The sequence below is a fragment of the Leptidea sinapis genome, chromosome 33 (assembly GCF_905404315.1).
Source record: "Leptidea sinapis chromosome 33, ilLepSina1.1, whole genome shotgun sequence".
Lineage (NCBI taxonomy): Eukaryota > Metazoa > Arthropoda > Insecta > Lepidoptera > Pieridae > Leptidea > Leptidea sinapis.
The window spans coordinates 7,937,309-7,952,700 of record NC_066297.1 but is presented as its reverse complement, the minus strand read 5'-3'; the positions used below and the strand labels follow the sequence as shown (position 1 = coordinate 7,952,700).

Here is a 15,392-nt window from a genome sequence, read left to right as displayed (position 1 = left end):
ACCTAAACTTATATAGTGATACTGATAATCTCTGGTACGAAAGTCTTTTATCGGTACTTGTAAGAATCTCTCTATTTTAGGTAGAAATAAAACAACAAATTCACATAAACATTTTAATGAACACTTAACACACTAAAATAAATAATACACAAATAATACTAGAACTCAAATGTTTATAAAAACAAAATGGCCTAAAATAAGATCTAGTTTACAAAAAATTGTAAAGAAATCGCAATACATTATGTAATAGGGTTGACAATTGCAATATTTTGAAAAAAGGTTTTACTCTACAAACCTTCATGATAATAGACATAAAATACTAGCCGTTCAGTTCAAGATGGCCGTCTTAAACCACGTCACAGGTAATAAATAACCACTAATTGACAAATGACAGCATTTCCGTCCGTAGCATTGACCAATGATTTCAAGGCTTTTAGGACGCTAAATATACGAGATTGGTAACAGCATTCTCTAGCGTTGAGTGTTCGAACTTCCTGCTAAGTGCTCGAATTTGATTGTTAGATGAAATTTCTTTTTGATTTTGACATTTAAAATAATAACCTAGATTTATCGAGTTGTTGCCAATTATATCATTGTTTTCAATTTTAATTTAAAAATGTGTTTTGGTACCCATGATCTAGCCGGCATCCTCTGCAAAGGAGCCTCCCACTGGTGTGTGTGTATTGTGTTATGCCGAAAGGGACAGTTCATTAGCATTTGTTGCTAACATATAAGTGGACTGCAGTGTTAGTTAGTACAGGGCAGTACTGTCACCACAATTATCTCCGTATTGTCGAGTCCTGGTTTCAATGTTTGACAGATGTGACGTACCTCAAATAATTTGAAACTATAAGCGTAAGCCTACAAATGTAATTGTTTTAGTAAAGTCAATTAGTTTTGAAGCATTAAGGTGAAGAGTAAGCAGAAAACACGCAAACATGGTGTTTTTAGACAAGTTTTGTGAAAGTATAGCATTTCGAGCTATGAACACTACTTAATCCTGTCACACATATCCTTAAGTCTTATTTGTAGGTTGCTAATGTTTGCTGTTGGTTATAGTTAACACTGCCGAGCCTTTTTGAACTACCACTTTTCTTTGAAGTTAAACAAGTTTTTTGGCATGGCGTGACGCATTTTTTTGGTACTTCTCTCAGAAAAGTTATTCTTATAGCTTGTACTTTTTTGTGTAGGTTCATTTATTCAGATTAGTAGTGAATAACGAGGATTGTGCGCATATAAACTGTTTTCCACGCAAGAATTTTGAAAATATTGGCTTTGTTGCATAGATGGCGGGCCGGCAGCCGTGAACTCATATCGCTCAAGGTCGCTGGCATTTAGTGTCGCCTTAAATATAAGCTAGGGCGCGAAACGCGCGTATCGCGTAGTGCAGTTTATGGACGTCACAGCTTTAAGCTTTACCTTAATATTTTGGAAACTATACGCCACATCCTAAATATTTTTTCGTTTGATAATATTATTCAGTTATTAATAAATAAAATGTAAAAAAAAAATATTATTTCAAGCGAAATTAAATGTTTGTAATCAGTGAAACGATGCGTTTTCCGCTAACATACTAGAGTATGGAGGAATTGTCATTCACTTTTCACTTAACAAATATTTTTTGTACCATATTGCTTTTATTAAATAAATATTTCAATTTGCTTAAATATATTTATATTTGAGCGATCTTTATTGTCATTGATTACAATTAACAAAATAATTATATTTTAAAATTCCGCATTAACAAAATCATTCGACAATCTGTTTTGTTACCCACCATAGTTTTCATGTTAACAATGCGAATCTTTTGATAAAATCCAAAAGTAAATTAGTCATCAAGAAGAAATAGTAATATTTTACAATTATAGAGTAAATTTTGGGGCAACTGAAATCAAGCCTCTAATTTTTGAATAACTTTGAAAATTAAACTCTTCTAATATTAAATTTAGCATTTTTTTAAAGATATAGTCATATTTAACATAAGTTATTTTATCAATGAGGTGTGTCTAGCTTTCTCCGGGATGCAATTTTTGTATATTAGGACAAAACATAATTGGTGATATTAATATAGGTTATTATGCATTTTAACTCCTATTTTGATTATTAATTATTTGTAAACCATTTTTTTTATTAAAACAAAATAAAAATTGACTAACTCATAGATCTTTGTATTTAAACATTTTGGTCTTTTAAACCCACCCTATGGTTTTTATGTACTCCGAGGTTGTTTGAAACACTCATGTCTTACTCTGGGGTATTTAAAATCACTGTGTATTACTCTGGGGTATTTAATATCTCTGTGTTTAATTCTGGGGTATTAAGAATCTTACTGCCTTACAAATAAAATTGGCATAAAGTTATAACTAAGCATAAACCAAGAATATGTAAAATGTTTACAAATAGACATTTTGCTTACGAATGGTTTGTTCGGACGTATAACGTTTCCCGCGTTTATTTGCAAGGCAGCTTGTCATTGGGAAAACTTCAGAATTATCATTATATTGACAGTGTTGTCAACGATAATGTAAACATTTTGCATTTTCTTTGTTTATCATCAGTTATTTATACCAGGTTTATTTGTAAGGCCGTCTGTGTTTAACTCTGGGGTATGTAAAAACATTGTGTTTAAAACGCTAAGGGGTAATTATAATCACACGAGAGCTTAATAAACACATTGACGTTTGTCACACAGCGGTTCACAATCAAATTGACCAACTAGCACTTGCCAATGTTACCGATGATTGAACCAACAACTTCTGTACTCGATGCGGTTCCACCGACGTCCGGGGTGAGGATACGATCAATGTTGACCGTCTTGTTCAGCGCTCTACGGATCAGATCCGCGTGGAAGTGGTGTCCCAGGTGTTCAAGCATGTCTATTGAAGCGTTTATCATTGCTATGGGGTTGGCAACATTCTTGCCGGCAATGGCAGTACCTGTAAAATGTAAAAAGATTATGAGCCCATTGGTAAGGAGTTACATAGTGATAGTCATAAAGTGAGACACATAAGTGAATTTGCTAGAAACTGTCATAAACAAAATGTTAACACCAGGCATAAACAAACTTATAACATCTACTACTCGGCTAATTCGAGTTAGTAAGTCTTTTGTGGGGCCTTGTATCTTATATATGGTTATTTAAAAAGCTCCCAGATAATGATCAAAACAAATGTATTACGAAATTAATTGTTAAAAAAACGATTGTGTGGTAAAGGTTACTATAACATAAATGACTTTCTTAATGATACCACTGATTGGGAATTGAGTGACCGCCCACAGGCTATTAAATAATAAATTTTACTGTACGATTTTACATTGTAACCATATTTTTATATAAAAAAAAAAATAAGGCCCGCTGCGTTTGTTGCGCCCGCTCTTCTCAGGTCTGAGGCATACATTTTGAAATGAGTGGTAGTTTTTGACTTTCAATAAGTGATTTTATATCCTATTTTGAATAAAAATATTTGAATTTGAAATTTAAGTAGATTCATTTCATTCTAGGAATATAAATTAATAGCTATTTGATATAATAATCTATACTAATATTATAAAGCTGCAGTGTTTTTTGTTTATTTGTTTGTTTGAACGCGCTAATCTCTGGTACTACTGGTCCGATTTGAATGATTCTTTCAGTGTTGGGTAATCCATTTATCGAGGAAGGCTATAGGCTATGTTTTTTTTTTCAAAATTAGGGATCCGTAATAAAATTGCTATTTTGTAACACAAGGTGTAAAATCGAAAACCTATTTTTGCGTGCGCTGCAAAAACTATTGACAATAGAACAAAATGATGTACAGGCTATAATATAGGCAATATTTTATTACTTATAAAACTATCGCGTGAATTATACTTTATATGGCAAAACAACGTTTGCCGGGTCAGCTAGTAGTTTATATCACTGTACATAATGCAGAATGGCATCAAACACGAGTGTGGGTCTCACATGACACAAATGTCACAATAATATATTATGATACCAGCAAGCAAAGTTGCTCAATATAAACGAGGCTGTGGGTTGCAGTAATCGTAAACCAGAAAAAATTTGAAAAATATGCGTAATTTTTTTTACACGCACCAAATGTTAATATACTTCCACCTTCGCACGACACGCCACAAGTTAGGATATCATCTCCACCATCTGGATGTGTGGCGGTCCTCCACAGTGCGGTTTTCAAGGAGCTTTCTTCCACGTACAGCAAAGCTGTGGAATGAGCTTCCTTGTGCGGTGTTTCCGGAACGTTACGACATGGGTACCTTCAAAAAAAGCGTGTACACCACTCTTGTGATTCCTCTGGTGTTGCAAGAGAATGTGGGTGGCGGTGATCACTTTACATCAGGTGATCCGTACGCTCGTTTGTCCTCCTATTCTATAAAAAAAAACTTCAAAAAATATATTACATGTTTAGTGTTTATAACTTATCTAATTTATACTAGATTATCAATAGCTTGGCCAATACCTTTTGACAAGTTCATTTTTATTTGTAAAGTATAAATTGCGTTGAGTCAAAGTCAGTTAGTAATAAACTAATTATAAGGAATCTGAATTCTCACCTGTATTCCTAGTGCCAGGTTCGAAGACAGCATAGTGATCTCCGTAGTTCCTGCCGGAGAGAAGACCGGCACCACCCAGGATACCGCAGACGACATTGGACACAATGGAGCCGTATAGATTAGTCATCAGCATCACGTCGAACTGGTGTGGTCTGAAAAGTGAAAGAAAATATAACAGTTATAGTAAGTATACCAGGGGGAGACTCCTTTGCGCAGGATGCCGCCTAGATTATGGGTTCCACAACGGCGACTATTTCTGCCGTGAGACAGTAATATGTAAGCATTATTGTGTTTCGGTCTGAAGAGCGCTGTAACTAGTGAAATTACTAGGCAAATGAGACTTAAAATCTTATGCTTCAAGATAGCTTAGAACGATAGTTTCATTCATAGTTCCTGTCAATATAGAAGTAACACTATAATTAATGTGTGCGTGAGCGTCACGTACTTACATTCGCCAACACGCACACAGAGAGCCAAATAATGTTGCAAGTGAATAGACATTTCCCTAGATCAGTAATAAAATTAATAGTAATTTATGTTAGAGGAATTGGAATATTTCTAGGATGATTAATCAGAAGTATAAATTTATATTCTATAAATTGAAGTGTAAGTAAAGATGTTTTTTAGAACCGTTGTTTTTTGAAACTCGAGATGATAGAGTCGCCGTTCCCAGCTATATCCGAGGTTTTAAGGGTGCAGAGAACAAATTTGGGATCATTTTTGAAATACAAGATGGTCGCCGTGCAAAATTATCATTTGAACAATATGGATATCGTATCCGAGGTTCACGAGCGTGCAGAGAACGAATTTGGGATCATTTTTTAAATCGAAGATGGCTGTGGTTAGAAATTCTTTCGGGGCTTTTCGTATGCGTGGTGGTTACAATGATAACCCTAATGCTAAACTACTTATAGGCATCTTTCGGAAATTGTTGTGCCACATGGCACTAAAATCGTTGAAATCATAAAATTGCGCTTGGTTTTAGAAAATGATCCCAAATTCGTTCTCTGCACCCTCGAGAAGGAGTACCACAGTAAGTCACTTTTCAATTAAATTTCGCGCACTGATTGTCCTGGAAGTTGACAGAATGACACTGACGCGGCAGGAAACGTATGTGGTCATAAACGATAACATTGAAACTGCTTCATTTCGCTTGGGCCTACTCACGTTTTAAGCGTTATTATTCTAAGATTGGATCCATGGAATATAGTAGTTTAACAAGTGTTGGAGTTTAGTTCAATACCATTATGAAATAAATATAAATACCCTAAAAACCACTATATATCTCCTAAGTGCACCTCTTTTCAGAGTGTATCCATGAATGCATTTGGCTGAAAGGCAGCGGTAGGAGTGGGCCAATGGTAGCCACTTGGATACACTTTTAAAGCCATATTAAGTAGAAATTAATAATTATAGTCCAAGCATACCTGGCAACAAGTTGCATACAGCAGTTGTCAATGATCATATCGTTGTGTTCTATTTCGGGGTATTCCTTCGCCATTCGTCTGGAAGTTTCTAGAAACAGTCCGTCAGAGAGCTTCATGATGTTGGCTTTGTGTACTGTTGTCACCTGGAATAGAAAAATATTTCTTCAAAACTCTAGCTCAAAATATGCATTTAGCGGAGCCTGTATAGATTGTGCTGTTCGAAAATTACATTTTCGCACCATTCAATGCGGTACTCATCTAAATTTCTGTATCAAGTATTCCAATTACAAAAGGATTTACTAAAGAGTTAATAGAATCTCCTGGGTAGCGGTTCTGGGCCAATACATTTATCTCATTTAAAGGTTAAAACTTAGCACCCCGTAGCATAAATTATGAGGTAAAAAATATTGTAATTGATAGAGTTTTAGTCCACGATTATAATGCTACCACTCTTATTACAAGGTAATGTACGGTTCCAGAGAAAAAAGCATTATAAGTATTATAACCTAACTTCAAATTATGATATTTCTAAGGATTGGGACATTTTTATGGGGAGGAAAGAAAGGGAAACGCCTAGAATTCGTTACTGGCTCTCGCCGGCCGCTGCCGCGGCACGCTACGCTCGGCTCGTGCGTTGTTTTAACTGTTCTAACTAACCAATATTAATGAATAGAACTTTGGTCCGCGATTCAAGAGCTACCACTCTTATTACAACGTAACACATAGTTTTAAAGAAAAAACAAAAAAAACTACCCTCCCCCCTCTCTAATTTGTTAATGGGGGGGGGGACGCCTACAATTGGGTTCTGTTTTAACTGTTCTAACCAAACCTTACCAAACCGAAGTAAGTATTAGCTACTAGGAGATAATAACAGTTAGGAGTGTACCTTCTTCCTGCCGTTCTTCTTGGCATACTCGAACGCGTACCGCGCTACTCTCTCCGAGTTACTTGCAGTCACCACCTTCATGGACTCGATGACCCCTCGGACAGACTCATGCTCCAACATGGCGTACTCGCCTTCTGTGTTCTGCCTGAAACATTTTTTTAATGAAAATAAGGGACGAGACGAGCACGTTCAACTGATGGTCACTGATACTCTCTGCCCATTTGAATGCAATGCTCAGGATTCTTGAAGAACCCAAAAATTCTGAGCTGCACTACAATTGCGCAAGGCACCTTGAGACATAAGGTGTCAAGTCTCATTTGCCCAGTAATTTAAGTAGGTAAGGCGCCTTTCAGACCGAAACACAATAATGTGCTGAAGTAGGCGCCGTTGTGGTACCAATAATCTAGCCTGTGCAAAGAAGCCTCCCACTGGTAAATGCCCGTTAGGACGCCTTTTACGACACACTTGGGCGTAGGACTTCTCTATTATTTTTATGCCAGGAGTATTATCACTTTAAAAAATAACCGAAAGTGAATAGAAACATTGACATAAAGAATTTTTATACTGTCCATAGTCCATACTTAACAATGACGGTTTTCCAGCTTTTTGACATATTATATTGTGGCAATGTAAAGAAAGATTTCATGAACGCGCCAATAATGTAATGGTGAAAGCGCTTTGTCTCTTTAATCGAGATCAAAACTGGCATTTGAACTAGTTTAAGTAAAACTGAGTTTTATTAAACTTAGTTTGTAGTGTCATTTGTGAAATCGGGGCTAAGATTCAGCGAACCGTCCATATGTCTGTGACAGCTGAGTCTTAATAATAGGATGCCTGTAGATTTACCCATTTGGTATCATGACTATGTTTTCACCAATAGGAGGCTTCTTTGCTCAGGATATCAGCTAGGTAACAGTTCTACCTATTTCTGTCATGAAGCAGTCATGTGCAAGCATAATTGTGTTTCAGTTTGCAGGGCGCCGTAGCTAGTTTATTAATTAATCACTGTGCTAATGAGACACTACACAATTACACAAAGAAAGAAAATAAACCCCGTCGATATCCCGAAAGATATATAAATAAATTAAACCTCCCAAAATCAAATTTAGTACTACATACATCGAGTCCTTATGTATTGTATATAAAATATATAATCTGCCAAACAAAATTCGAAGCAAAAATGATGAAAATGAATTTATTAAAACACTGAAAAACTTTTTATTAGAAACGGCATAGTAACATACTATGCCGTAAATGTTATTTTAAACGAGCCAAACTAAAATAAATTAAATCTCTTCTTCTTATATCTCAAAGTGACGTGGGCAATTGTGATGCCGCTCAGTTCTTGGGTCTTTCAAAAACTACATTAAGCTAAGTATCAAGTGTAAGGATGACCATTAGTTACTATTGAAAAAAATTGGCAAAAGTTTTCAACAAAGGATAAAATTATGGGCACAGCATGTCACTTACTAACAGATTTAAAGGCGACCATCGCGTCGTCAATATTTCCAAACAAAATTGGCAAAAGTTTTCAACAAAGGATAAAATTATGGGCACAGCATGTCACTTATTAACAGATGTTAAGGCAACTATTGCGCCTCAATATTTCCAAAAAAAAAATGGCAAAAGTTTTCAACAAAGGATAAAATTATGGGCACAGCATGTCACTTACTAGCAGATGTTAAGGCGACCATCGCTTCGGCAATATTTCCGAAAAAAATTGGCAAAAGTTTTCAACAAAGGATAAAATTATGGGCAGACCGTGTCACTTACTAACAGGTGTTAGGATGACCATCGCCTCGACAATATTTCGGAAAAAAATTGGCAAAAACAAAGGTATCTGCTTATAATCTTGCTTTCGATGGCTGAATTTCATTGGTCCAAAATAATCTTTTTTTTACCTAATGATAGTAATATCGATGTCCTTATGCCTTGTCGGTACACCAGCAAAGGACTTGCAGTTTAGCACATAGGCATACATGTCCAACTCATTCCGAAGTGCTACATTCCTTGATGTGACGTATGCCGCCTCACTTTTCGTCTCGATGTTACCCTGCAGAACATAAAAGTCTAATCAATTCAAAAATAATGACACTTTATTATGGAGTTGGTAGTATCATATTATTAAGTTGGTAGACGAAAATGGTGACTGTTAAGGAATTGCTCTCAGCTATTATACACTACTTGTTGGGGCAGTCCAAGGTGGTGGATAAGCTGGCTGTTGGTCACCTGACTGCCCAAGTGTTAAATATCATTTAGTGTTATGATGTATAGAGTTATCATAGTAAAATTATTGTACTATATACTATATTCAAGTGGATCATAGAAATGTTTTAATATAATTGGTTTTTAGTTAATGCTAATATTCAACATGTGAGGAAAATTATATGTAAATCTTATGAATTTGTAAGCGCATTTTCATGTTATTTTTTCTTAAATTGAATGTCCTTTATATTTTTAACCGACTTCAAAAAGGAGGAGGTTATCAATTCGATCTGTATTATTTTATATATGAACACCAATTACTCTGAGATTTATGATCCGATTTACGTAATTCTTCTATACTTCGATGCAGAATAGATGCCATTTGGTCCCATAAAATTTTTATAGAGTTTGTCCGAGTAGTTTTCATTTTATGAACATTTTTTATTAATTTTTTTGTCTATCTCAATGATATAATTGCGTCTTGTGTACGGCTTTTTTATGAGTTTTCATTCAGGTTGATTATATATTATTATTAACAGATACTAAAAAGTAAAAAAAAACTATGTTTAAAAAACCGACTTCAAAAACGGAAAAGTATGAAATAACTAAAAAGTTAATCTTATACACCTCTTATGCAAACCTTTACCTTGAATATTAATACAATACTATTATTTGTATGTGCTACATATTGATAGCTTTGAAGTCAGTGCCAAGCCAAATGTAATAGTAGGTAGAGAAAGCCAGACACGCGTTGCCAGACAACCTGTATAATAATTACAGTAAGTAAGCTGTTTATAATATTAAGTTTTATTTTGTTTAGGGCTTGGCACCGACTTAAAACCTATCAATAGGTAGCACATATAAATAATAGTACTTTATTAAAGGTTTGCATAAGAGGTGTATAAGATTAACTTTTTAGTTATTTCATACTTTTCCGTTTTTGAAGTCGGTTTTTTAAACATAGTTTTTTTTTATTAGCCTTACAATTAAATTTATTATGTATTATTATTATAAACATACTCTTAAGTCATTAATAAGGTGATACTATGTTACCTCTTAATATTAATACTTCTTACGAAGGCGGAATTTTTATTTTAAGATAACAATAGCTTTGTTTATTACTAAGCGAAGTACCTACAATTGTTTTGCTAGTGAATTTTTGTATGTATTGTATTGTATAGCATTCAATACATCGTTTACCCTCATAAGTCTATGTAAATAAATAAATCGAGGAATAGCTAAATTTACCGTCCTCAAGGACTATTGGATTTAAGTGGCAGAGAATCCCTAAGCGGTTCGAGTAGGGTCTCCCGGCCATCCCTTACAGTAGAAATAACTTCATATTTCAGTAATGTTGAGGGTTTGTGTTGTACTCTTGGCAGAAATCCGTGATAATTCGAGCAGCTCTTCATTGCACGCCGGTGCACCCGACCAGAGATAACATAACAGAGTATCTAATAAAAATAGCTAAACGTGTGTGGATACAACTACACAAACACGCTATCACGGCGCGTCTGTAGACATCGCTGTATGCCCGACAACAGCGTGCAAAGAAATCATCGTCTGCAAAGATCCTACAATTTTATGACTGTATCGAATGAAGTGAATTTCAGCAGTTGTTCACAGTGCCTCGCGTCCGCGTCGCCAACATGAAACGTTATTTTTATGACAGTAAGGTAGTAGACGAGCAGGACGTTAAGCTGATGGTAATTGATACCGGCTGCCCATTACAATGAAGTGCAGCTCAGGATCCGTGAAAAACATAAAAACTCTGAGTGGCACTGAGATTGCATTCGGCACCATGTGACATAAGACGTTAAGGCTCATTTGCCAAGTGATTTCAATAGCTATGGCGCCCTTCAAACCAAAACATAATAATGCTTACACATTACTGTGTCATGGCATAAAAAGGTGCCGTTGTAGTATCCATAATCTAGCTGGCATCCTGTGCAAAGCAGCCTCCTTCTGGTTAGAGTAAGAAGGCAAATGGACATGCACGATGCTCCAATCCCTCTAGATTGGATTAAATTCAAAAACAGTCCAGCTAGACTAACTCACTAAATGTTTTTCATTGGATTGGAACCCCAAAGAATCAACGTACCTTAATTCCCACACCATTCCTCTTAATTGTTGTGATTGCATATTGAACATCTTCATCGTTATCCATTGTTGGATCAATGTCCACCACTTCAAAGTCCACAGGCGCACCAATATATCTATAATGTATATAATTAATCTAAGTATTAAAATTAAAATTATAGTATTAAAATGGCTAGAAGAATGGAGGTGAAAGATCGAAAGTCACTAACCACCTCGATACAGAACAGACATGCCGCATGGAGAGCAGGTATCGGAAACAATGACTTTAACTACTTGTGGATCTCGGCAAAAACATATATTGTGGAGGCGATTGCTGAGTCACAACCGAAAACAGTCTTACCAAAATGACAACATTGGATGACGGAAGAAACCTGGCATTTAGTTGAAGAGCGCCGAAAACTTAAAGCCAGTGGTGCTAGATTACGAAGCTAAATGCCAAGTCAGCTATCATACAAGCTGCTTGCCGACGTGACCGCAATAACCATCTGAGTAAGATATGTCATGAACTGGAACAGCACTCCGACAAATATCAAACCAAAGATCTGCATGATAAGGTGCGATACATAACACGCCAATTTAAACCTAAGACGTGGGCTGTTGAGGACTCCGCTGGGAATACGGTTACGGAGATAAAGGATATCGTGAATGTGTGGAAGGAATATTGTCAATCATTATTTTCCAATAATTTGGTACTAAGCTTCACATGTTCTCCCCACAACACACTTGACCATGAACCCGACATCATGCGGGATGAAGTACGAGCAGCAATTACAGACCTCAAATGCAATAAAGCCATAGGTTGTGATGAGATCCCAATAGAAGTCCTCAAAGCGATGGGAGAACCTGGAGTTGATATTTTATATACCATCTGCTGTAAAATATGGGAGACTGGAATATGGCCTGACGATTGGTCAAAATCAATTTTCATTCTACTGCACAAAAAAGGGTCCACCAAGAAATGCATCAACTACCGACTCATATCCTTGATATCTCATGCAAGTAAGGTGATGCTCCACATAATTAATACAAGGCTGTTGGCCTACCTCTCAAGGCAGATTGCACCCGAGCAAGCCGGATTTGTTAAGGGAAGAGGCACTCGGGAACAAATTCTTATACTGCGTCAGATTATTGAGAAGGCCAGAGAATTCAATACAACCCTTTACATCTGCTTTGTGGACTTTCGCAAAGCATTTGACACGGTCATATGGACACACCTTTGGAAGATACTTGCGGAAATGGGTGTACCATCCCATTTAATAGTTCTATTGAGGAGGTTGTATGAGCACGGTACTGCAGCGGTACGAGTGGATGATACCCTTTCAAGCGAATTCAAGACTGAGGCCGGTGTACGACAAGGATGCATCTTATCGCCATTACTCTTTAACATATACACAGAGTATATTATGCGCATTGTCTTGGAAGATTGGAACAAAGGAATATCTGTTGGGGGACGCGTGATAAATAACCTCAGATACGCTGATGATACTACCCTTCTCGCACAGACTAGAGAAGATATGGAAAATTTTCTAAACCGTCTAGAAAGTACCAGTCTCCAATTCGGACTTATTATTAACCGAGACAAGACGAAGGTGATGATAGTAGACCGGGCCGAACAAATTGTAACCAACGTACCCTATGTAGCCAACTGTGAAGTGGTTCAGACCTATATTTATCTTGGTTCTACTATATCAAGTACTGGAGGATGTGGCGACGAGATCAGACGACGGTGCGCCATCACCAGGTCTGCAGTGGAACAACTGGGAAAGATTTGGAGGGACAGGAGGATTACCAAGAAGACTAAAGTCAGATTGATGAAATGCCTTGTGTTTCCAATCTTTCTCTATGGAGCCGAAACTTGGTCTCTGAGACTGCAGGACCGCTGTAAAATCGATGCATTAGAGATGTGGTGCTGGAGACGCCTCCTAAAGATCCCGTGGACGGCATTTCGCACCAATGTATCCATCCTCAAAGAGCTTCGTATTAAAGACAGACTATCGTCAATTGTGCAACTAAGAATACTGAAGTTCTTTGGTCACGTCTCTAGAAATGAGAACTCGATGGAGAGACTGGTAGTTCAGGGCCAGGTGGAAGGCAAGAGAGCACGCGGTCGATCGCCAACCCGCTGGATAGACGCCATCACAAAGGCTACTGAGTCCACCATAGTCCAGTGTACTCGCAACGCCTCTAACCGTCAGAAATGGAAGCACATCGCCAGGAGATCTACCCTCAGAAAGGATGTTGACCCACCGAACACTCCACCATGTACCTCGTCAGCGCAACCACGACCACTCTGACAAGAGTGTCCGACTAAGAAGAAAGAATTAAAATTATACAATATTATATGTTATACCTCGAAAGTAAAACTATGCTATACATGTTTAGCCTACGGTATAGCATTCTTAAAAAAGTTGTTAAGTTCCACTGCCCAGTAAGACTTACTAACTAAACAGAGTACTGAGCATAACAAGTTAATGTTTGTATCTAGTAATAACTATTCCTAGTTTTTTTTTCCTAATTTTTCCCATAATTATAAAATTCATAAAATATATATAGGTACCTTCTATAAGGTCATTTTTTTAATTTACTATGTAGTATTGTATGTATGTACTATTAACTATTTACTGTTTAACCTGATTCCTGCCACCAAATTCCACCTTCGCACGACACGCAACAAGTTAGGATATCATCCCCACCATCTGGATGTGTGACAGTCCTCCACAGTGCCGTTTCCAAGGAGCTTTCTTCCACGTACTACTAAGCTGTGGAATGAGCTTCCTTGTGTGGTGTTTCCGGGACGATATGACATGGGTACCTTCGCAAAAAGCGTGTACATCTTCCTTTAAGGCCGGCAACATTATTTTATTCCTCTGGTGTTGCAGGAGAACGTGTGTGGCGGTGTTCACTTAACACCAGGTGACCCATACGTTCGTTTGTCCTCCTATTCCATAAAAAAAAATAGTATGGATGTAAAACTTTCCAGATATATCAAATGACTTGCAGAAAGCAATTACAGCCACTCGTAGAGGTTTATTAAAATCCTTGTAATTTTCCATACCCTGTTTTAATGTACAAATATATTGTGTTAGGTTAGGTTAACAAGCTTGGATGAAAACCGTCTAGTCAGATAATAAGTCTGTAAATTCTGGATGTTATTTATGAATGGCTTGAGTAAATGCTAGTAGTAGGCAGGTTTGTCTGTACCTACATCAATAAGGATACCGATTTTTTTATAATCAAATTATGAAAACTGCGTCCCAATATCTATTCCATAGTTAAAAGATTAAGTATAATTTCATTAATTCATCAAAACCAGTTTGGAAATACCCGACAATTCAATAAAAATTATAGAAGTATCACAAAAAATGAATTTTATGCAGGCACCTAATAATTTAATTTAATATTGTTAAATTATTTTATTGTTGCAAGTGCACTAACAGTGTTTATGTAAAAACTCTTGTTTTTTTTATTTAAGTTTGAATAAGGACAGATTTATGTTATAATTATTAGTCTTGATGCAATTGTGCTGCTTGGATTAAATTTCACTCAGTAGTAGATGCTCACGTGATGATTTACTCGATCGAATTGGTTTTGTACTTACTTGAAGATTTCTCTGACGTAACCCATACATTCCGGGCCAATTCCACCACCGGGGAGCATAGTAACAGCATGACGTCCACCGTATTGAGCCTTAGGTATTAACTTCTGCTTCCGAATCACAGGAGTCTTATGTTGGAGATCAAAATCTGATAATGTAGCTGGAGCAGCGGCCGAGCTGGCGCAAGCAGCATTTCGTAGCTCGGGGATAACTTTTACTTTTGATAACAGTCTAACTGCCATTTTGTGTTTTAAGGGAATTTTATTCTTAAAATACAACTTGTATTCGACTTGGTTAAGTAATCACAGGCAGAAAAAAACGATTTGCGACTTCCAAAATCGTCGTCGCTTACGCCAAGAAATTAAATATCAGATGTTAATGACATTGTCAAATGTCAATCATGACATTTTTACACCTGAAACTAGATGTTTTCTCTGAACGACAAAAAGTCAAGTAGAATATGTATTAAATTGTGTATGTAGAATTTACTGTAGGTTCGACATATTCCAACAAAACTTAGTTTTCTTGTATAAAAATCACACCTATTCTTCATAACTTTCAGGTTCACATAAATTAAATTGTTAAAATGTGATATTTTTAAAGTTGGCAATAATTTTCACATTTGTTT

General features: G+C 36.5%; 1 protein-coding gene across 1 annotated transcript; it reads right to left on the bottom strand.

Annotated features, from left to right (window-relative positions):
* Nucleotides 1-99: 99 nt before the first annotated feature.
* LOC126974728 (isocitrate dehydrogenase [NAD] subunit gamma, mitochondrial-like) lies at nucleotides 100-15,126 on the bottom strand. The gene is made up of 7 exons (XM_050822336.1): nucleotides 14,768-15,126; nucleotides 11,171-11,285; nucleotides 8,766-8,917; nucleotides 6,865-7,009; nucleotides 5,979-6,121; nucleotides 4,552-4,703; nucleotides 100-2,936 (listed from the first exon to the last, which is right to left on the bottom strand). The coding sequence occupies exons 1-7, from the start codon at nucleotides 15,004-15,006 to the stop codon at nucleotides 2,716-2,718; spliced, it is 1,167 nt and encodes a 388-aa protein (XP_050678293.1). The 5' UTR covers nucleotides 15,007-15,126; the 3' UTR covers nucleotides 100-2,715.
* Between the last annotated feature and the right edge of the window lie 266 nt (nucleotides 15,127-15,392).

Bases quoted from the DNA above. Each gene is read 5' to 3' on its own strand.
- LOC126974728 (XM_050822336.1), bottom strand. From the start codon at position 15,006: ATGGCAGTTAGACTGTTATCAAAAGTAAAAGTTATCCCCGAGCTACGA. The intron at 6,122-6,864 runs GTACACTCCTAA...TTTCTATTCCAG, and splicing joins AGAAGAACGGCAGGAAGAAG to GTGACAACAGTACACAAAGC. The intron at 4,704-5,978 runs GTATGCTTGGAC...TTCACTTTTCAG, and splicing joins TGTATGCAACTTGTTGCCAG to ACCACACCAGTTCGACGTGA.